Raw genomic sequence first — 24,395 nt, 5'->3', positions numbered from 1 at the left:
TAATATGGTATAGATTACTTGGGTTTAAAGTTTTGATTTGACGTTACAACTTATCTATTACGTAAGTTTTTCTTCTATATTAAACTTCGAATGTGTTCCCTGTGTGTATGATTTGTATCTCACGGGAGTACTCCGCTCCACAGATCCATGACCATATTTATTCCTGTTTCTATTCTCGTAATTCTGTGACGCTCTTACTAGTCTCCTCTTGCGCAGCATTGGTTCATTTGTCTTTCAGCACGTACACAACTGACTGCAGTCTGTAAACCGTTTTAGAAGGCATGCTGCAAATTACCAACAACCCACTTGGTTATTTTATTTATACCAGATATACCAGCTGTCTCTACTATCTCTACTCACAACTACGCAGTTAACCATTCATGAATTAACTTGCTGGCTCTAAAGGTACTTCCCTCATTATAGTGAGCCAAGTGCATAATGCAAGGAATGATGCTTGGTATCATTTCCCTTTTACAGTGTGAAGCAGTGTGAAAATGTAGGGCTATGTGGTAAATAGTTGTATACGATGTATAATGTAAGTAAATTATCTGCACAGTCAGTGAGATGTCTATTTCTTTCTGGATATGTATTTATGCTGTATTTAAAAAAAAAAAACTACACTATACGTTTAACGTACACATAGTTTTCTAAAGAAAAAATAATAAAGCATACAGTAAATACAGAATAGTTTGCCATCAGACCTGCTGGGCTGAAGGATGGCTGCATGCCAGTCATGTTTACATACAGTAAGTGCACCCAGAAAGCCTCTCAGGTATTGTAACGTGTAGCTTGACTGGCTGAGATGGAAAAGGTAGTGGGTTGCGAAATGATTTGTAGGTAATGTAGCATGTAGGCAATACAAACTATGTACAGTGTTTCAGGTCTGAATCTGATGCTGAGATCCGGGTAAGGGTGCTTAAACAGTAGTTCTGTGTAACAATGCCATCAGTGGATTAGAATGTAATCCAATACAACTATGTAGGATGCAATAGTCAACGCAAAATACAAACTTTCCCGCTGTAGTATACTGTGTAGACAATTACTGAAACCTAATTGTAAATAGCCCAACCTCTGTATGTACAGTACTTTTTAAAAAAGTTGGCTCTTAGTCTATGGATGGCTGGTTTGGTGGGTCAGTAAATTGACATGTCATGGAACACGCATTCAGTAGTGGAGCATGTCTGGGTAAACACTGCCGCCAACCTCTAACTCTGATCACAAAGTACTCAGCCCAACACCGCAGCTTTCAGCACCTGTCTGAAATTGTCAGAGCAAGAGCCCTTGACCCACCGCAGCTGTGGAAACTCGCTCTAGTTCATAATAATTTTAAAATTATTTTTGAAACGTGACCAGGTCAATCCCATACCTCTTTTTCTGTTGAAGTACTAGGGCTGGGAGGTGCTTTTGGTCTGACGTCAGGAATTGGACGAGTCTCTGCTGGTTGAGGTTCCTCTCCTCTCCCTCCCTCTCTGTATGTGCAGTGAGTGAGAGGGGAAGTCACTACTAGCAGCAGCAGAGGCAGCGTGCCTGCTCCAGTAAATGCCATACCCTCTGTTCCCATTTACACACACACCTACATATACATAAACACATAACACTACACATTCACAACTCCGGTTCTTTGGCTTCACGATTCTTCAGTTCTCCTGTTCATCATATCCTTGATCCTGAACCCAGTGGCAGTGGTCAAAAATACAACATCGCGCATCTGCTGCTTTTTGTATAATTTCTCTCCTCTTCTGAATGACGGGCGGACGGTTTGACTTCGACGATGGTGGCACATACTGCGGCGGCTGGGAAGATGGGAAAGCCCACGGGCACGGCATCTGCACCGGCCCCAAGGGCCAGGGCGAGTACGCCGGGTCCTGGTCGCACGGCTTTGAGATAGTAGGCGTTTACACCTGGCCCAGCGGGAATATGTACGAAGGATACTGGGCACAGGGCAAAAGGCATGGGTTAGGCGTAGAGACGAAAGGAAGGTGGCTGTACCGGGGCGAGTGGAGTCACGGGTTTAAGGGTCGCTATGGGGTCCGGCAAAGCGTCAACACACCGGCCAGGTACGAGGGGACTTGGAGTAATGGGCTACAGGACGGGTATGGCATTGAGACCTATGGAGATGGCGGTATGTAGACTGTTTAAATGTTTCTCGTTACAGCTGTAGGATAATGTTTACAACGCTCAGTGTGCACGTTTTGCAAATATTGGCTTGGTCAGTGATGCTGAGCTACACATGTCTGATTTCTGAATGGTTTGCATTGCCAGATTTAAAGGAAAAAAGTATTTTGGTTTGTGGAATTTATTTCCGCATATGTCTGCTCTATACCTGTCACTGTGCCAATAAGTATGTTCAATCCAGCAGGCTACTGAGGATACATAAGTTTCAAGTTAATATTTACTAGTTGCTTAACACATCTCTGTTGAGCCATACAGCTTGGTCAAAACTTATCAAACACTGCCCGTGTATGTTTTGTTTTAAGCAGGGGCTGAAATTGAACATCATCGATTAGTATGTATATGACATCACATATGGAACCAGCACAGTTATTTTAATGAGTCTTTACCCTGGCACTGTTATTGATACATGGCTTGGAATTGGACAGGTCAGCCCAGAGCTCTTCCATAGAGGTCATAGCTAATAATAGTCACATCTGCAACACTTTAGAACCAAGCCATTTTTTAACAAGTAGAAACCTTAAGTAAATAGTGATGTGCACTTGTTTGTTTCACATCAGTACTCGAAAGCTTTTGATAATTGTATTTTGGTATAGACAGGGTCTCATACACTAGGCTATAGGAATAAGATACTTTCCCGTTTAACGTAATACTTTTGATTGCCCGCTGTGCACAAGTTGTGCACCAGGGGTTACATACATCTTTTTGGTTACTATTTATTTTATATATATATATAAACACACTAAATATTAGGCTAATTTTGCCACATTTGGCAGAGTAATAAAATACTTTATCAATGACTAGAAGGAAAAAAAATGAAATTAGACTGTACTTAGTTGTTGGATTAATATAGCAAACAATATGAATCCAATATGAAACAATTGTGTTTTCAGTATTTATGAAATGTGTGCTTGCACAATTGTTCATCCAATATACTAATGCAACTTTTTATATCGAAAATGCTTGCTGTGTTTTGGAAACCAAGTACAGTATATTGACTTCTGCTGTTTAAATAAAAGTAAATCCACAATTTTCTCACAAGATGTTGTAAAAGTAATTCACAAAATGCTTTTTAACAATCATACTAATGTATGATGATGGTGATGATGATGATGATGATGATGATGATACAATTATATAGAAAAACACCATACTGGTGTACATTACCCTGATGTGCATCAGATAGTGAGATTTAGGACTGTACAGAATGCCAGTTTGTAGCAAATTTTAATGACATCAGCAATCTAAACTGTGCAAAAGAATGTCACATATGAGTATTTAGTATATGAGAATAATGGATCAAGTTATGCATTTTTTTATAACTTTGAGGCACAAATCTGCTCAAATTGTTGCAAAGTTTTCAGTAACATTTGCTTAATTTGCATGTAATTTAAATAAAAAGAGGAATTTGATTGAATGTGGACTCTTGTGTCTTTATTAGATCTCATATATTGGTTCACACTGTCATCTTACGTGAACAAAGCCCACTGTCGCCTTATCATTTTAATTGTGCAGAATTAGTGTTCAGTAGGTTATATTTACATCATTATCTTTGCAAACATGGATACTAAATTAGCAGATGTGTGTGAACACTGTGTGCATCTAATTTTCCTGTGTGAGAGGTGTGCCCAAAGTTGCTTGGGGAGACGTGGCAAGTTTATCATCAACTATTGAGTTACAGTTATGACTTTTGCTCATTGGTGTTTCTTTGCTAGGACAAATTTTTCCCTCTGTATAGGATGAAATGAAGGCCTGAAACCAGATTGTGATTGGATGGATGCCAACTCACTTACTGTAGCAATGCTGGGATTACAATAATATCTATTGTGCAATTCACATAATACTGTTATCACCAGTTATATTTTACAAGACAATGCCACTGTAACATAATTGGAACTTATAGAATATGTGCTTGCTCAGTATTGTATGTTGAATTGTAATTGTGTTAAGTATCATTGAGTTTGATTTTCCTTTGTTGTTCTGAAAGGTACTTACCAGGGGCAGTGGACTGGAGGAATGAGACATGGATACGGTGTTCGACAGAGTGTGCCTTATGGAATGGCCACAGTTATTCGTTCACCCCTTCGAACCTCCTTAGCTTCACTTCGCAGTGAGCAGAGCAATGGCACTGTACTTCATGACATTACAGCAGACAGCCCTGCTGGAACCAGAGGAGGCTTTGTGCTCAACTTTCAGAGTGACAGCGAAGGAATGACCAGTAAGAAAAAGGGCCTGTTTAGAAGAGGCTCCTTTCTAGGTAGTTTGAAGCTTCGAAAATCTGAATCTAGAACATCTATATCAAGCAAACGCAGCTCGGTTCGGAGCGATGCAACAATGAGTCGCATTAGTTCCAGTGATGCCAACTCTACAATTAGCTTTGGGGATGGGGACTTACCTGATGATTATTTCCCGATGGAAGACCATGTTGATGCTACAACAACTGAAACATATAATGGAGAATGGAAGAATGATAAGCGGAGTGGGTTTGGCATCAGTGAGCGCTCAAATGGAATGAAGTACGAGGGAGAGTGGCTGAACAACAAGAGGCATGGATACGGGTGCACAATGTTTCCAGATGGCACAAAGGAAGAAGGAAAGTACAAAAACAATGTTTTAGTGCGTGGAATTAGGAAGCAACTTATACCCCTTAAAAATACGAAAACTAAAGAAAAAGCTGTTAGAGCTGTGGAAGGAGCACAACGGGCAGCGGCTATTGCTAGAACAAAAGTTGAAATAGCTGCTTCAAGGTAAGTAAAGTGTTACTGCTGCATAGTTTCATTTAGTGTGGCTTTCCCATGTATACTGTATACTTTCCCACAAACCAGAAGAAAAGAAAAAAAAAATCGCCTGAAGAAAATACTTTCAAGCTTTTGTAAAAAAAATAGATCATCTCAATGTAATACTAAATTGCCATTTATTATGTTTAACAGAAGAATAATTACTGATGGTATAGAAAAGGAACTCAAACTGATGGCTGTGCTTCACTGATACTGATACTGTTATTGCTGTACTAACACCAAACTAAGTATCTATATCACTAATTAATGACACTTGTGATTTACCTCAAATCTTATAATTTGTGCAGCATGCCAAAGTAAGTGCTGCAGAGCTAATGTCATACTTCTGTTGTAGGTGCATTTAGGTAGATGTTATAATTTTCAGTAGCACTCCTTATTAAATTCTGAGTGACATTTGCATTCTATAGCAATAAATCTAGAATAGTATTATATTTGACACTATACAAACAGATGGATCATGTACCTTTTAGACTGATAAATTCAGGCAATCTCGAGTACATGTATGATCTCCCTAAAAGCCGATTCCAAACTATTCAAAGTTATTCTTTGACATGCATTAAGATCTTATAAAACACTGGAGACTAAACTAGACTAATTTACTAATCTACCGTTAGCATCTTTAACCGGTATTAGAAACAGGCTTTGATGCACCTAGTGCTGAATGGTAAATGGGGAATGGGGAAGATTCTGCTGAAAACATGTTATTACACTCAACCTCTCAACCTACTTCCATTCACTTTTTTTTTATTTTTTTTTTATATATATTTGTAGGATTACATGCATTATTAATAGCTGGGACAGGACTATTGGAAATACAATTAAAAGGATCAGTGAATTCCAGCTGTCACATCTCACTCTGAAAAGCCATCATATTTGAAAAAGTTTAATATAATAATAGCTTTACAGCCTGATTCGATAATGGTGATTTTTTTTTTTTTTTTTTTTTTGTTATCTATTATCAGAGTTCATAACCATTAGTGGATTTTCAGTACACTTACTATACTAGGTTGGAAGCAACTAGTGGAAGTGATTGGCAGGATTTTTTTTATACAAGATGGGAGTGGACATGTTTACTAAAGGATTATTAAAACTATAAATATTTTGATAATCTCCATAACAAAATGATTTGTCAGCTAAGCACAACTTTAAGAAGAAAAGCCAGTCCTGCTCAATGATTATATTCAAGAACTTGATCGCAGTGATATTTTCTTCTTTTGCTTATACAATAGGTCATCTCCCATTATTATAAATTCCTAGAAAACCTGCTGCCACCTTTTTTTTTAATTATAAATTATTGAAGCATCAGGCAGGGCAAATCTATCCTAGAAAAAATGATGTGCACAACTGTTGTTTTAGGAATCAGTATGGCGAGGTCACCAGCAAAAGTGTTACCAGTACAACTTTGAATTCTTAGGGCAATATTTCGAAGCAAGTGCACAGGCAAGGGAAAATAAAAGAGGATTAAATCGCTAACACTATAAAACTAACAGGGAACTACTAACAGAACTGTTGTTCAACTGATCACTCTTGAATTTGGATTTATATTTAAGGAAGTCTAAAAGTGTGACTGTGGTCTCCTTTAAAGTCACAAAGTTTGGGAAGATTTCTTTAAGGACATGCATAACCACTCACTTTTACATTTGCCAGGATTTATTTATTCTCACTATAATAATTATTAGGCTTTTGTTTAAAAAAAAAAATACAATTAAGTATTAATATAACAGTCTTTTGACATTGTTACATAACACTGTGTAACAAATTATTATTATTTTTTTTTTTTTTTGTTCCTGGGTAGTAAGTGTTATTTCCTAATTACTTATGCCTCAAAAGTATAGAAAATGGCTATTATTCCCCACAAACTTTGCTTTTGTGACCAGGACAGTAATATTTCAAAATTTACAGTATAATCGTAAATCTCGAAAAACTACTCACTTCTAAATCTTTTGTAGTCATTTTTGTATTACTTTAGTATAAATACATGTTAATTTGGATTCATATGTTGTTTTTTTCTGACTTTATGTGAACGAAAAGGCACACATTTGCCCGTTTTCCCATTGGAAATAGTGATATTTTGAAATATCACTGTCCTGGTCACAAAAGCAAAGTTTGTGGGGAATAATAGCCATTTTCTATACTTCTGAGGCATAAGCAATTAGGAAATAACACTTACTACCCAGGAACAAAAATTGTGTTACATAGTGTAATTAAATTAAAACAAAGCCGGTTGCACCTAACAGTGAAAACTGGGAAATTGCATGTTCATTTTAAGTTTAATTTAGAGAATTAACACAAATAAAGAAATAAAAAGACATTTTGAGCATTTGCCTATATTGTTTGGTTTTGCTTTAACAACCTATAGACACATTCATGTTAAGACTGATGACTGACAGTTTTATTGAATTACACTAGAAATGACTAGTAGCAACATCAGTACAGTACTCTGATGATAATGCTTCATCTAAGCATTATTGTATGGCAGAGCCATTGCAAGCCTTGGGACTAAAGCCTCCATGGTGAACATCTGATCAATACAAAGTGTTTCACATTTTAGTCAACATGGCACAGTTTTCAGTAGATCTGTAGCAATGACTATTTTCACGGAGAGAAGATAATGGGAGTAAGGGTTCTGTCAGTGTGGTCTAAATCACAGCATAGTACAGTTAACATTTTTATAAAAGCATTTGAGTGTACACTCTAAAGTAGTGTAAATACATGTTTAAAAGCTAGTCTTTTTTATATTATAACCAATCTAATATAACATAAAGTTTTATTTAGTTTTAAAAACGTCATTTCAAATGATTAAATCACTAAAAAGAAGCCAGTCTAAACACACTGACTGTTCTTAAAAGTCATCATTCTGGAGCCCATTCTATTCTAATAATGTATTTAGCTAGTGTAGCCTCAATTAGGTAGAAGAACACTAATTGTAGGGGTAAGATAACACAGTATGCCAGCATTCTAATGGATCTGGTTCAGGTACAGCATGTACACTGTGAAATCTGCCATTGATGATTAATGAAATGCACCAGTGATTTATAAGCACATCTCTGCTGGTGCTTGTTCTTGTCTGTATTTATCTGGAACTACATGACTGTGATTCATTTACACTGTATAAAACTTGCTCAACAGGCAAGTGTGTCACTGCAGTCCAACTTTTTCCATGCTTAGTCAGCAGAATACCATTAGATCTGTAACATCACCATGCTTAGCTAAAGAAGCGACAACTGGGTTCAATGTAGATTACCACAGTTTTGTGCCAAACTGATATTATTTGAAAATGCAATTCATATACTGTAGCAGATTATACTAAAAGGGGAACAACTAGCATACTTATTGCAGTATGTACTTTTGGAAGAACCATATTTATAGGATTTTATGATCTGCCTTTTTATTTATGGGTGTTACATCAGCAGTGCTAAATAACTAACCTAAGCGAAGATAGCCTTTGGTTTTCTGAAGCCTTTTGGGGCAGGATTTCCAAAAGGTCATAAATGATAACTCCAGTGTTAATCAAGAAATCGGTGTGTAGCATTGATTTTGGCATTTGTAAGCGGTCGTTATGCATATTTCGTTATTAGGTAGTCGTTGAATGTGATTTCCGAAATGATGTTGATTTATGAAATAATGTTACTACCTTAACGAGCAGTACTTCTTGCGACTGTTTCATTTGTTTGTGTGGGAATTTAAAACCAAATCTGAGTTAATTGTCTTAATTTATCAGGAGTTAATTTGCACTTGGATAAGGAGGGTTTCAGTTAACGAAAGGCTATGACTCACCTTGAAACAGAAATTTAACAGGCTGCGGCTGAGACCCCGACGATACAGAGACTACCTAGATAATTCAATATTTGTAGTTGTGGACATATGTTAGACTTTTATATACTTTTGGTTATGAATGAGATTTTTTCACTTGTTTTATTAATTTGTAATCTTAAACCCGGACGGCGTGATCTTGAAAACCACATATGACTGGAGACATGCATGTGTTCTCTCTCTCTCTCTCTCTCTCTCTCTCTCTCTCTCTCTCTCTCTCTCTCTCTCTCTCTCTCTCTCTCTCTCTATTAAACACACACACACATACATACGTACATATCCACACGGTTTTCCATTGGTTTGTATGAAATGTCTGTGCAGATATTTTTTAAAACAAGACCTGACAGCTCCACTTTGAACTTTTTAATTATTAAACAAAATATTTACAGAATACTTAAAAACTGCTGTGACAATCATGATTCATTTATTATTAATAGCGTTATCATTAAATTATACCAAATAACATTTTTAATTTATAATGAGGGTAACCTATACTTTAAATAAAAACATGATTTAGTATAGTTTCATTATGATGCTATTAGTAATAAACAAATCATGCTGCATGGTCCTAATAGCACTTTAATAGATCTACGCAGTGTAAGTGGGTTAATTTGTAGAATAGTGAAAGTGTAATTTGATTTTCAAAAATTATCATTTCCTTACACCATCATCACATGCCCAAATCTGATCATGTAACTAAAATAATGCAATCCGGTTCTTGACTTCATGGTGTGGTACCAATAATTGCCAACAGTTCTTGGCGATTAATTCCTATATAAAAAGTGCATTGTAGTTTGTAATAATCCATTGATACGAATCTGAGAGCTTGTTCTGAGGCCTCAGAACACCTTCAGGATTAATAGCAGATCTACATCTGACAGGATGGCGGGATGCAGATAGCTTCAGCCCTTAGGGTTTCACCTGCTGAAAAATGTTAACCAAAGGGGGTAAACAGAGAGGAGTGTCTTAAAATACTTTGACACTATTTGAGCAGTGTCTGGTTAGTGGTGTAGCATGCACTTTTAAAATCGTAACAAGCAAAATCAATTCCTAGTTGCGCTACATAAGTTCACTGGAAATCGAAGGCAGGATTGACACGGCATCTGCTGGATATGTCATTGACTGTGAAAGTTGAGAGAATAACTCTTGCTGAATATGCACTGCTTAAATTTAGCAAGCATGTGCAAGAGCTAAATCTGCTTTTACTCAAACCTGCAAAAGCATTGACTGCATATCTTCCATGATTAAATTGATTTTCAGAATTTTTACAAATATATAAATACATCTGAGTAATTGTTCACCTAACAGTAGCATTAGTAAAAGTAAACACAAATGGTGTAAATCATATTTATAATTATTTGCATTATTTCTAGTAGTTTTTTTGGGCTGTTACACATCAAAAGGACTTTGATATCTGTATTTAGTATTTGGTATACTAAATTATACAGTATACAGTATGAACATGTTTTTATGCATAGTGTGCCTGTTATCCAGGCTGTGCTTTAGGTCTCATGTTAATTCTCAGCACAATGCATATTAAGTATACATTTATTGTGCTGCAGAGACAGTTTTCACTTGAGTGAAGTAAAACTGAATATTATCTTTATGGTGGTGTGTGCTGAGGAGAGACAGTTAATGGTATCTCAGTTAATGGTATGTCATTTGTGTTTAATGGGGGTGGTGGAAGACTGTTATTTAACAAATAAAAAAAGGTTTCTTTTGAAAGGCATTTTTAATTACTACAATAATGATATGTATAAAAATGATATAACTATTTATTTATTAATTTAAAATGTTATATTTTGTAATAGTTTTACTGTTTTATGGTGCAAACATTATGCCTGCTGTTCTAGTTTTGTTTGATAGATTATAGTATGAATTTTAATCAACTTTACAGGGGTTGTTACTGTGATTTATAAACTACTCCAGGATGCATCCCCTTTAAAATAAATATCCCGTAAGAAGACAAGCGAGATGAGGTGGGTTTATTTGAGATATCTTTATAAATTAGTAAGGTACAGGAAAGGAAAAGAAGCTGCTCTCACACGTGCAGCTGAGCTCCAGTGTGTCAGCAGAGAACTCTGACTAAATAAGGCAAAGCAGAGTTGGCTTATCAGCATTTGACAGGAATATAGTTCACCAACAGCTGATACAGTAGCCCATCTTTGCTGTGCTGTCGTCTGCTCTTACATTCTACCAAAATGTATGTTTATCACCTGCTATGCTGCTGACTTCACTCGGAGTTTAATTCCGCACATTCAAAATTTAACCCCTTTCAGGCGATGAGTGAACTAGCGTGTCTCTAAGAAGAGCTAGGTTACTTTTTTTTTAAGTGTTGGAACTATGTTCAAAGTTTATTTTAGAACAAGTTGTTTGTACTATTGTGAATTACAGCCTTAATGTGTTTAGTACATTTTCATTAATCATTAATATATTTTTTTAAGTTGCATATCTTCTTCCTGCCCCAAACATAACTACCTGTATAGTTGTTGGTGTTCATTTAGTGTTGTTCTCTTGCTTACCTGCAACAGTTCTCTTTACCGATTGTGACTAATAGTGTGTAAAAGGAAAAGTGAAGATCTTGTCAAATATAGACGTTTGTATTCTACTGAATCACAATACATACTATTTACTATACACTGTGATGAATTGAATTGAATGGAAAGGCAAGGCAAGGGCTTGACATGAACCGCAAACCATGTGTGTCAAAGACGAATGTCTTACCATTCATCAAAGAGAAAGCTCTATAATCGAGAGGTAAGTGCGCGTCGTATGATGATGTCAATGTTATTTACTCATCAGCTGCTAGGAGAATATTTATTCAAGTTACAGTGATGGCCAGGAATATTGCATAACCTTACATTTTAAGCCCATTCGTATGCTGAACAAAAAAATATATATATTACCTGAATATGAAAAGTAATTGAAAGACTGTAATTAGTAGATAAATGCTATAGAATCTGGTTTACTTGTGGTCTCTTGCTATATTGCCTCTAGTGCCAGGTAAAGGGCATTGCGTATTTATATTCTAAACAGCAGGCAGATGCAACACAGCTACCAAATCACTTTAAAACAGACCACACTTTATATAAACACCTCTGCAGCAGCAAAACCATTTTAATGCTTATATGAAAATATGTTCAACCTTGTGCACACAGACAGTTGTGTAACAATGTCTAGCACTACCGTTGTAGACTTGCACAGGCCACAACGTGCAGTGACAATAAAAAAATAAATTAATACCCCACTATAAAATTGCAGTGTGCATTTTTATGGCCATTGCTGAAAGGACCGTAGTTGAACTGCAGGTTATGGGAATGCTTTTTTTAATTTTTTTATGCATACTATTGTATAAGGATTTGTACGTCTGCAATATAGGGAATTTAAATCTTTGGCTCCCATTGGGATTCACTTGTTTTTACCCATACATTTGCACAGAGTACAAAGTTACCAGTCTTTTCACCCAATACCTGGCATACACAATGGGTTATTCCACATATTTGAGGATCATTATCTTACTGTATATACAATGTGGCTTTTGAGACACAGTTTCTCTGAATTTAGGCCTGGTCTCCAAGGAACGGCAGGCAGGAGTCCTCACAACTTAATATAGGTGTTCAGAATGCAAGTTATATTTGGATGATGTTCCGTCAAAGCAAGAGTGTTCTCTCTGTCTACAAAGCTCATCTTTCCATTTAAAGGACAACACACACTACGGCTAAAACTGAAAACATTTACACAAAATCAGGTGCCTTGAATGTTTTGCTTTTTATTTTTTATTTATTTGTTTTAACTAAAACTTGCTATATACAGAGATATTCATCTCTCCTTCCTTTTGTTTTTAGAAGGAGGTACAGAGGTTTGAACTGGAACTGTTCCATAACTCAGTAGATGTACAGCTATAAGCAAAAATTTTGCATCACCCTTTGTGCTAACTAATTTAAAATTAAAATAAAGTCAATTGAAACCTGCTTACATTAACATGTTGAATTACATGCTGTTTCGTAGATTTCCATATACTTAACGAAAAACTGACAAAATTTAAATATCTGACATTTCGAAATAAAACATGAGATACTGTACTACTATTATGGCTTATGGTAGACTTTTGCAATATAATTTCTTTCATTAAATGATGTTAAATAAAAGATCCAAATTATGTTCATGCAGTTTCTTTTTTTCATTATGTCTCAATCCTTAAATTCTAGGTGATGCAAAACTTTTGATCATAGCTGTAGAGCTGACTGACATATAATATGTATAATTATGTTTTAATTAAGTGCCTTGTCCAGGTAGATATGTGCTGCATTTATCACATATGATTTAAATGACTGAATAAAGTATACGCAAGCTCATAAATTCGTTCAAAAAGTATTTCCATTGCATTTGTGCACATCATTTATCGTACAGAATACATTTTTATCCACCCCTATTGAACTTATTTTTTGTTTGCTCACATGAATTAACCAAATTTTGTCTGTTTCCATCACAGTTGTCAAGCTTTTTTTGGAGCGCATAAAAAAAGTTTGATGGAAACATAGCTACTGTAGTTGCTGTTCTGTCTTGATGGCCTTGCGCTATGTTTATTCATTTTTAGAAAGAGAAACAGTGATGCAGTTTGATTGCAGTTTTCTAATGTGACAGTGAGGGGCCTTGAAATTCAGCAAAGAACAAACACTTTGCAGCATGGTGATGCAGAGTCGTTATCGGCATGAGATGGGATGTCTGTGTGGTTCATCTTGGTGTACCACGTGAAATATTTCTGGGGGTGCTCTTGCCAATAGAAGTAGAAGTGATTATAATAATACATTGAGATGCCAGTGGTGCTTTTACACAGAACATAACCCTTTACCTCGAGGGCTTCCGACCCGGGCAGATCATGCCAGTGTGAAAGGGGCTTAGGTAATTGATACCTCCCAGGACCCTCTGTTTGTTTGGAAATGTCAGGCTTGCAGCCAGCTGTATAGTTCAACTGTATTCCAAGTACAGTTTGAAGACATTGCCGTCAATGGCTCGCATTTTGGGAAACCAGCCTTCAATTCATTAGTGTTGGTACCTTACTGTACTGGTTATAAAGTAAGTAGGCTACTTAGAAATGATGCAAATGAAACTTGACAGATGGATAATCTAAACAATAGGCAACATAATTCCAGAACTAGCACCATTAGTCATAAAAGGCCAATGTGTGTATGTCTTATTAACTTCTTAATATGAGTATCTTCTCATAGAAGAATTCCATCACTGATAAGATGGCATCCTTTAAATCAGTTAGGAACTTTTTTTTTCCACTATAGCACTTAAAGTGAATTCTAAGGTCTCTTTTTCAAATATGTAAACGACGTCAGACTCAAAATGTTGGCACCCTTTAGCCTTATACAAATCTGCTGTTTTTTTTTTTTTTTTTTTTAGTATTTATTAACCAACTCCATTAATCCAATCATTAAAGATTCTAAAAATACAGTTGAAAGAGGTACACATAACAGTAGGTTTTATATATTTTAGGGCAATATATTGTTAAAATATACTCATGTGAGTATTAGAATACCTTCAGTTTGAGAAGTTGCTTTTAAAAAGCATGAACAATGAATGTATATTTTCTCTGAATTGTGTTTACTGCTGTTGCATTGAGGTTTGGGGCTGCCTTTAAAGCATTAAAGCTACTGCTGTTCTGCAAATATCAAATCTGTTGCCAGGAGATTAGTTTCTTTTTTTGCAGGTTTTTTTTTTTTTTTTTTTAAATCAGATGCTACTAGCTATATAGCTGTAAGATGTATAAATGAAAACTTGGTGTGTGTTTTTTTTTTTTTTTTTTTTCAACAGTATAGTGCTAGGCTATACACTGTTAATGTAATGCATACTGTACTTTGGCAGCGATCCTTTCATGTTTCATTGTGGAAGCTGACTTAATTTGTTACACAGCCCAGATGATGTGTTCAACTGCTTGCCCATCCCCCAGTATAGTTATTACTAGACAGTTGCCATGGTGATACTCTGGTTTTTCCACATCAGCTAAGTAGCTGCAAGCAAGTCACAATGTTTATTCTAAACTGCTTGTGTTCTCTTTAAATTTAAGACCAGCTCAAATAGGAAAATGGGCAAAACCTTAAGCAATTCCAATTAAAATTTGTTTGTAAATGAGCAATTAACACCTAAAGGAGTCACTTACAATTATTCATTCTTACAGTGTATATCCTTGCATTTCATTGAACGGATGAGTTAAGGATCTGCATTGCTGTTGATCAAAAGAAAAAATGCAAAAGCTGTGTTTATTCAGTCATTTCGGTAGACAGTGTGTGTGTGTGTGTGTGTGTATGTATGTATATATATATATATATATATATATATATATATATATATATATATATATATATATATACAGTGCCTATAGAAAGTCTACACTCCCTTGAACTTTTTTCACATTTTGTTGTGTCAGTGCCTCAGAGTTTCATGCATTTAAAGAGTTTCATGCACTTATCTACACACTGTTAAGGGGTTGAAAAACGTTTTTATTCTCAATTGGATTCAAGCCCGGGCTTTGACTGGGCCACTCTAGGACATTCACTTCCTTGTTTTTAAGCCACTGCAGTGTCGCTTTGGCTGTGTGCTTGAGGTCATTGTCCTGCTGAAAAGTGAATCTCTGTCCCAGTGTTCCTTACGGGTCCTTTTGGTTCCCGCTCTTCTGTGAGGGAAAGAGGGAATGGGCTCGCCCCCTGTTTCGGCTGCCGAGCGGGACCGAAGCAAAGCTGAAGACCGCCTCGTCTCCCAGAGGAAGCCACCGTTCTGCCTTCGAACAAACCGGTGTCGGGAGATAATTGCAAAGCAAGATGACATGTTAAATTTACATTTCCAGAAAGGTTCGGCAAAGGTGCCGGAGCGGGAAAGATAAGCTTGTCTCCCAGAGAAAGCCACCTCTCGCCACAAAAAATGCAATACATATTGAAGAAATGATAACCACGTAATAGGCCTAATTCATTTGAACAGACGAATGCTGAATAAGATGTCTGTGTTATAAAGTGCCAGCGCAGATACTGTATGAAAAGGGAGAGACAGAAACGGAAGTTAGACTGAGAAGTTGTTTACAGTTTGAACAACATTTGTACTGTATTTACTTTAGAAATACTGCATGAATCACTAGTATAGGGAATTGGGGGACATGCTGTAGGAGCATTATACCCGAGGCGCGTTATAACCGAGAGCCTTGTAGCGAGGGAGCACTGTGTTGAAGCTGGATACAAGTTTGCGATATGATATGTATATATATATCCTGACTTCAACACTTAAACTGGAGAATGCAGACTTGTAGCGATTAACACAATGGCGGAAGAAGCAAATAAATATAAATCTCATGATCATATCCCTTAACTGCGGTTATGCTGTCGGACCAGAATTAGCGTTAGAACCATTCATATTGCCTACTTACATTTTCTAAGTCAGCTCCTTAGATACATAATATAGCAGCTATGTCTAAACTAATGTGTAGGTTATGTGTATATATATATGTTTATATATATATATATATATATATATATATATATATATATATATATATATATATATATACTGTATATATATATATATATACAGTGCCTATGAATCAACTTTCCACATGTTGTTGTAGAGACAGCTGCCCAATAAATGAAGATATGTTGTACTTCGCAACTTTTGGTTCAAACAGGCGACCCAAACTTTTTTAAGTTCGGAGGTAATTGGAACCCGGTGAGAATCTACTGAAGGACGGCGACTAACACTTCCGGTGCGATTCCAAACCAGCGACATCTAGGTCTGCGCACACACACCCACAATATTCACTAGAGCAAGAGCCAAAAAATGAATTTCTCGTGACTGGTTGCAAATCTTCTCCTTGATTTACCCAGAACCACTGACTCTATTCTGTATTGCTGCAGTTCCGAAGTAATGTGTAGATTATACCAAGGTACTGTGTTTCTAACTTTCAATGTCGGAACAGAGGGTCTCCTTGGCATGGATGACCATCGCTTGCATTATACTTATTACCTTTAATAATAGCCTGGTCACAATGACAGACTTAGTTGTACTCTGGTAATCCTATGTGACCGCTACACATTACTATTAAAAAATATACATGTGTGAACGCATGATACGTAATAGGCCTAATATTACTTTTGTTACTTATATAATAAATTCCTGATTTACTTTTACATGATATAATGGTGTTACATATATGTGACATCACTTTTACTTATATCTTTAAACATTTCTAAAAATCTGACGTTACCGCTTCCCAATGAATTTGTTCATGATTTAAATGTATATAGAATATACTAATATCATTGGATAAAACTACAGCTGCCCACAAGATGTACACTGTTGGATCCTTCCTCAGGGAAGCAAACTTATCTATAGGTTTTTGACGGCATGACAACTGCTTGTTATTGTTTATATTCAAATCCATGATTTATTCTTACATGATGTAATGGTGTTCTATATGTGACATCACTTTTACTTATATCCCTAATAAGTAAAGGCAATGGCTCGTTATCTATATATATATATATATAATACAATATATATATTATATATATATATATTATATATATATATATATATATATATATATATATATATGCTTTTCCGTTTGTTTATTTGATTTATTAATATGGAAATAAGCATTTTCTTTCCTGTTCCTAAATTCTAGTTTATTAAGTATACCGTATTCTATGAAGCATCTTGCAACCGCCCCTCAGGGGGAAAACAGAGCCTACATTAACAGCTAGCATTCTGAGCCCAGACTGAAGCTGATTCTGAATTTCTGAATTCTTAGGCAAGATTGAAAAGAGTTTGTAATGGCATTGCATCATCTGGAATTCCGAATGATGAGTGTGTTTTTTTTAAAAATGCATTAAATGGACCTAAGCAAATAAATGTTTATTACTTCAAGTCGCAATGATTATGTTTTTGAGACAGTTGTTGGTGTACTTATTGTATCAAAGTTATATTTATGAAAATGTGCCATTCAGCTCCCATTTTCCAAGACCTATTTAAACTGACTTAGTGGGCTCGCTGGTGCGTTCTCATTAAATACAATCTAAAAAATCAAATACTCCTAAAACATCTAGGTCACATTCACCAAGGTTAAAACTAAAAGAGATACACAGGTCTTATCAATAGTGTTTGTTATGATAATATTACTGTAGCTATTTTATAAATAAACCAGGGAAGGAGTGCTGCTTCTAAATACACTGTGTTGCAAATAATATGTTTCTACCTGCATACCATACTTTTTTGTTTTGTTTTTATTAATATAACCAACATGTGTGAGGTACAGCATATCAGTCCCAGTTTTGCTGCTCAAAAACATGTCACGCCCTTGCTCAAGTCTACACACAGACCATGTTATTTACAAACCAGTGTTATCTTGAATACAATGAAAAGGACTTTGACTAGAATGTATTTATATGTTTATAGCATGCAGTTGATAAGATTTATCTTTACAATGTTTGTCTGAATCTGCTACCCTTTAGAACTACTGTATATATTATAACCAGGTTTTGGATTAACTATCAACTATGTACTATAACATAATAAAAGCTTTGGAAAGAGTAGTAAAGTTAACCATACTCAAGGACAGTAAATGCATAGAATAACCATGAGGAGTTTCAGAATCACTGCAGATCTGCCATGGTAAGCTTTTATTATGAACAGGGTAAATATTCACTTTTAATTAGAACATAATACAAACTGGGTTAAAACAGAAGACAGACTCAAACAAAAGTCATATAGTCAAGATAACTGGGCTTTTTTTTAATGACCTTAATGGATTTACAAATACTTTAGCCATTTAACGCTATATAAACCCTGATGGATGGTTTATTTACCCTTTATTAACGTCATTAAGTGCAGTGAAACTAGGTCTCAAAAAAGTTTTTATTTTTTAGGCGGGCAATTTAAAATCTGTTGTTGTTAGATAGTTTAAATCAACCACTATTTTTTTTTTTTTTTTTTTTAATTATTATTTATTTATTTGTTTTTCTGAAGAACAATTGTTTTGTGGTTTTAAATATGCTGTAAACTTTGTTTTCCTAATTTAAAAGTACATTCATGGAATTGTCTCATCTCCCGAGATAGCACTTAGGGGTGTAAATAGTTTAGAGTTTAAACATTTTAATTTTGCTTAATCGTTTAAACTTTGTCAAAAATGAGCATGTCAGATATTAAGACGCGGGTGTATGCAAATAACGCCTACTCAGTTTTTTTTTAGTTTTTTTTTATTACTTCCTGCCATTGTCACATGGCATCATTGTCATCGGATATTCTAGGACTGAGGCTCGAGCGATGTTAACATTTTTTTTTTTTTTTTTTTTAACAGGAGATTGCTTCCATTTATTGTTTTCTTTTTTGTCTTATTTTTTTTTTCTACTGCTGCCAGTCAGATAAGTACAAACTATTGCTATTAGTAATTTATTTATTTATTTATTTATTTTTAAATGGAATATTGATTCTCTAAAATAACATAATACTGTACTTGGAATAAAGTCAGTTTGGTGTGAACATAACTAGTTCTTGTCTCTTATTACAGTAAGTAGGATAAATGATTGATTTGGATTTTAGCACTGTTTGAATAATTGGACTGCATAACATTTCTGTAATAATGCAATTAATGCTCGCCCTGTAATCAAAACAGACCATTATTGTACCACCAATGCTATTTTTTTTTTTATATTGCTTCACTGTTTTTATACATTTATTTATATATGGTGCTTAATTTAGTAATTTATTTAAATTTAGTTATTTTTTTTTATGCCAAACAACTTAATGGGCTTTTAAATGGGCCAAGCCTTCATTTTTTATGTACCACAACGTACAAACGAGATAGCAACATGTTAATAAGAAACTAATCTTTATTAAAGTTATAATGAAAAGTAATGCATTTTGCTGGACACTATTACAATCGTTATGACGAGTACTGTAAAAAAAAAAAAAAAAAAAAAAACGGTGTATAAGTTGCAAAGGTGTATAAGTCGCGCCCCTCCCCTTTTTTGAGACAACAATTTCAGGAAAAAGCCTATAGGTCACACCGGAGTATATGTCGCTCCCCCCTTTTTAGGACCCCCTAAAAATAGACTTATAGAAAGGTTGTTACAGTAACTTTATTTAAATTAATAAAGATGAGTCGCTTCCACATTTAAGTGAAAAAGTAAGACTTACGATTTAAAAGCCCATTTAGTGGTTTCACAAAAGAAAAAAAAACGTAAATTAAACCAATTTTACTATTAACGCGTTTCTCATTTGTGATTGAGATACGCAAATGGATTAACAGGTATCACTTGCATTTAAGGAGAGTAGAAAAGCCAATGTAAAATACCAATTTATAAACATATAAGCGGTAATTTATAGAAAGCTGTTTATTTTAAAATGCTAAGAGCCCTTTCAGCTACATGCTTCAGCATACTACTCCACTTACACAGTGTCTTTTAAAGCGTTTATTAAATTAAACCCATAGTAGCAGCAACATAAGTAATCAGTCGTAAAATACAGTCAATTCTTGTTAAAACATATTTCAAGGGACCAGCAAAAAAATTATATTATCAGTAATTTGTATTATCAGGAGCCTAAGCCAAACACATTCTGTCAGTTTTATTGAAGTTACAGTAACACTGAAATCAAATTTAAATTACAGAACAATGAAAACCATTATACATCTAAAAGTACTGTGCAGTTTATAAAGAATACCTTGCAAATTATCAGGCTGTGTCTTGTCCTGGTTTAATTCTTATCATTATGTCAAAATTGAGGACGATTCCTCTGCTATATCTGAAGTTACACGTGGTGACCACAAGGTTCTGTTACTGGACACATTCTGTTTTCCTTATATATGCTGCCTCTGGGTGCTGTTGTCTGTAGACATGAAGTAAACTTTCATCGCTAGGCTAGGGATCTTTGAAGCCAGGTGATACCTCAACTGGAAATGTTCTAACTGCCTGTCTTGCTGACATTCAACAATGGATGTCTGAAAATGTCTTAATGTTAAACCCAGATGAAACAGAGGTTATGTTCTTGGGATCAAAAAGTCAAATAAATAGACTGTTATTAGAGTGGACAGCTTCCCTTTTGAGCTGAAGACTGCAATGCGAAATATGGGTCTAATTCTTGACCCAGATCTTTCATTCAAACCTCACATTGGGAGTGTAAACAAAGTGTTGTTTTTCCATCTAAGGAATATTGCTGAATTAAGACGCTCGCTTTCACAACATGATGCTGAGAGACTGATTCATGCTTTTGTATCATCCAGAATTGATTACTGCAATGCCCTGATTACTGGTGTTCAAAGTTATGTCTTATCCCGATCGTTGCTTGTGCACAATGCAGCTGCTATGGTCTTAACAAAAACAAAAAAAATACGACCACATCACGTCTATCTTAGCATCCCCACACTGGCTTCCTGTTCGGCTCAGGATTGATTTTAAGGTCCTGCTAATAACCTACAAAACCATAAATACTTCAGTCTCATCTTATTTGAGTGGCTTGTTGATTCGATGTGTTCCTAGACAACCACTCCAATCACAGGATGCAGGATTATTAAATTAAACATCAAAACTGACTTTGAACGATTAATAAACTGCACAATTTGGATTGATTATTATAGTATAAGACTTCACGTTTTCTTTATGATCACTCATAAAAGTTACTTCTGCATCTCAGCCACTTTCAATTCCAGCAGTGCAAAAACCTCGAGACCCACCCTCCTGTAAAGCTCCCATTATGCATACAAAACGGTGTCACGAACAAAAACATACAGGGAGCGTAGCATATCAGAACTCTTTGTTATAAATGCTTATCAAAGCGAGTGTTTAAATATTGTAAATTCATAAATACAACTATTTGCATTTTCTTTACACATGTATCAATCACCTTAGTAATGACATTTCGTTCTGCAAGAAAAAAGTGGCGGATTTTATATGATATAAATATAGGGTCAGTCGATGTGAGATCAATCACCCTCGAAACCGAAGCAAAGGTTCATGGATGTTGATATAAATGTGTATTTATAAGTGAGCTCCCCAAAGTTATTGTATTGTTTTACTGGGACTTTCACTTGTATGGATCTGTTATTGTTGACTCATTTTTTTATTTTAGTTTAGTCACAAAGGTTAATAAATTACATTTTTTTTTAAAATAATAAACAAAAATGTTTCATATTTACTATTTCTTGTATTACGTTTCATTTAATATTATTACATGAAACGTAATACAAAAAAAAAAAAACAGCAACCAGAAACAAAAGATTACAAAAATAATTGTAATTATTAATTACAGACAATTATTTGTATATTTTGTTTCATGTTTGCCATTCTTTCTTGTATTACATTATATTTAATGATTTAATAAACTTCCAGCCATATTATTATTATTATTATTATTATTAAAATTATGTTCTGTTATGCAGCATTATCAACCCTAGAGAGTTAGGGATTCAAAAGAGCTTAAGGGAAGATTTCAGCAGTTGAGAGCAAGAGAGTGCTTTGTCAGAGTGTGTGTGCTTTTCTTCTTTATTTAAAAATGGTTTCTGTAGCGGTATTGTTTATCTATGGGTTATGCTGCTTTAGTAGTGACTTCAATATAATGCATACTGTATGTTTTGTAAGTTTGAAAGTGCTGTTGAAAAAACGTTATTTAAGTTTTATTGTAGTTTTATTGTAAAGAAAAAACATTTATATCAGGAAACTCTTTGTGACTTTTTTCCCCTAAGAATGATGTTATTAGAATAATCGATAATCGCAATCGGAATTATTTTCAAATATCAAATCGATAATCAAATCGATTTGTAAAAGTGATAATCGCTCATCAATACTGTTTATCTTAAAAATGACTTGTCTGCACCTTTTATTGTTTTGTTACTGTTTTATTGTATTAACTTTGTATTTCCTGTTTCCTGCTGGATTTTGTTCTGCAGCAACATATTTCCTTTTCTTGTAAGATGGTGTATTATCCATGGCTTTCAAAACCTCTACTTTTGTCTGCAAGGATAGTGCACGTCTTTGCACTGCTTTATGGAAATGGCATGATGCATGAGCACTAGGTCAACTAGAAATGCACCACAGGATCTATAGTCTCAACACAGCGCTAAAATACAGAATAGAAGGGCTAAACTAGATGCAGTTTAATACATTTCCCAAAACCCTTTACACGCAGCTGTTCGGACTACGGCAATTCATTTTATTGAAAATGTTCTTCCCTGGGGGAGCTCCAAAATATTTTGCACTAACAGGAAATTCGTTTTAAGTGAATTCATATTATAAGATGTAATTTACAATAAGCGACTGCTATATTTGGTCCGGACCATGTAGAAATTACGTAGTATCAGGACAGTCATCTAATATGAGTTTGTTTTAATGAGAATAGACTCTGTACTATTAACAAGGTCATCTGTCATGGAAAAATGATTTTGAATTATGCCAGTAGGTGAGGATCTAAGTGAGGTAGCTATGAAAGCATTACATCTTCATGGGTCAAACTCATATTCATAAAATATTAGCATGAATGTTAAGACTTGGAATTCAATATAAACATGCATGTTTATAAATACAGTCGCATGCTACTTCATCCCATGCTACTTCATATAACTAGCTATCAAGGAATGCTGAGGCAGACACTTTTAAACATGTATCTGTGTCTTTTGAGTTTACCAGAAACTAACGTTGACTGGCTAACCAGTCTATATTCTACACTCCCTGTGTTTTTGTATTGTATTGCAGCATACTGACTATGACATTCCAGTTCATAATTAAACAGACTCTTAGGGCTTGTTTTGATATAAGAGGTACATACATGCAGTGCAAATACCAATATGCCTATGTGCAAGTCTCTGGAAGCGAACTACAGCCTCGACAATGCACAAGCTTAATTAGGTACTGTTTTATAACTAGGACTTACGTTTTTCTGTGTTTTATTGTTTCTGTTATTCTGTATTTGTGGACTTCTTTTAGGTGGGACTTTGGTATAAAGAGACTGACCTGTTATTTCTGGTATTTACCACTCGAATAACTACACAGACAGTACACACAGTGCTTCCATCAGGTAAACGCCAGCTTAAACAATGGAGAAAAGTGAGCACAGAATAAGAAGTAAATATCAAGTTTTATCTGTGTTTAGCTGTAAAACTAAAATTAGAAATGCAAGAAAAAACTCAATTTGTAAGAAAAAAGCCAACATTTGTAATTCTGAAGCAGTTTTTTTTTTTTTTTTTTTTTTTTTTTGACACAATAGTGTTTGGCAGTCATTTGTAATTTTAGTTTGGGTGAGTTACCTGTTTATGTCTAGAATGTTGACAGTTGGTATGTGCTTAACATAACATTGTATTAAAATTAGTCATTTGTTATCCCCAGTGCGAAGTACTCTACCTCAGAAGAGCATGTGCAACTCTGTTTTATTTGCTAACAGCGACCATTCAGCTTATAGCTGATTACAATGTATACTATGCATACAATTTTATTTGCTTTTAGCACCTACGTGTACAGTTTTGCTGTTGGGTGTAAGATTTACATTAGTTCTATTATTTACTTGTTTGTTTATTTGTTTAAACGTATGCTGGAAACATTTTAAAAATATCTTATAATAAATAAGCCACTTAATGAA

The 24,395-nt window shown here is 35.0% G+C and overlaps 1 protein-coding gene across 2 annotated transcripts in view; it reads left to right on the top strand.

Moving 5' to 3' along the window:
• The first annotated feature begins 1,460 nt into the window (after window positions 1-1,460).
• The window catches only part of LOC121314359 (junctophilin-1-like), a 51,063-nt gene continuing 28,128 nt past the window's right edge, over window positions 1,461-24,395 (top strand). For both annotated transcript variants that reach the window (XM_041247520.1, XM_041247519.1), the window contains exons 1-2: window positions 1,461-2,122; window positions 4,160-4,919. In XM_041247520.1, the coding sequence (XP_041103454.1) occupies window positions 1,744-2,122; window positions 4,160-4,919 (1,139 nt within the window). In that variant the 5' untranslated portion in view covers window positions 1,461-1,743. The remainder of the gene's footprint in view (window positions 2,123-4,159; window positions 4,920-24,395) is intronic.

The sequence above is a fragment of the Polyodon spathula genome, chromosome 4 (genome assembly GCF_017654505.1).
Source record: "Polyodon spathula isolate WHYD16114869_AA chromosome 4, ASM1765450v1, whole genome shotgun sequence".
In the NCBI taxonomy this organism is placed as follows: Eukaryota; Metazoa; Chordata; class Actinopteri; order Acipenseriformes; family Polyodontidae; genus Polyodon; species Polyodon spathula.
This window is presented reverse-complemented; position numbering and strand designations above follow the sequence as displayed.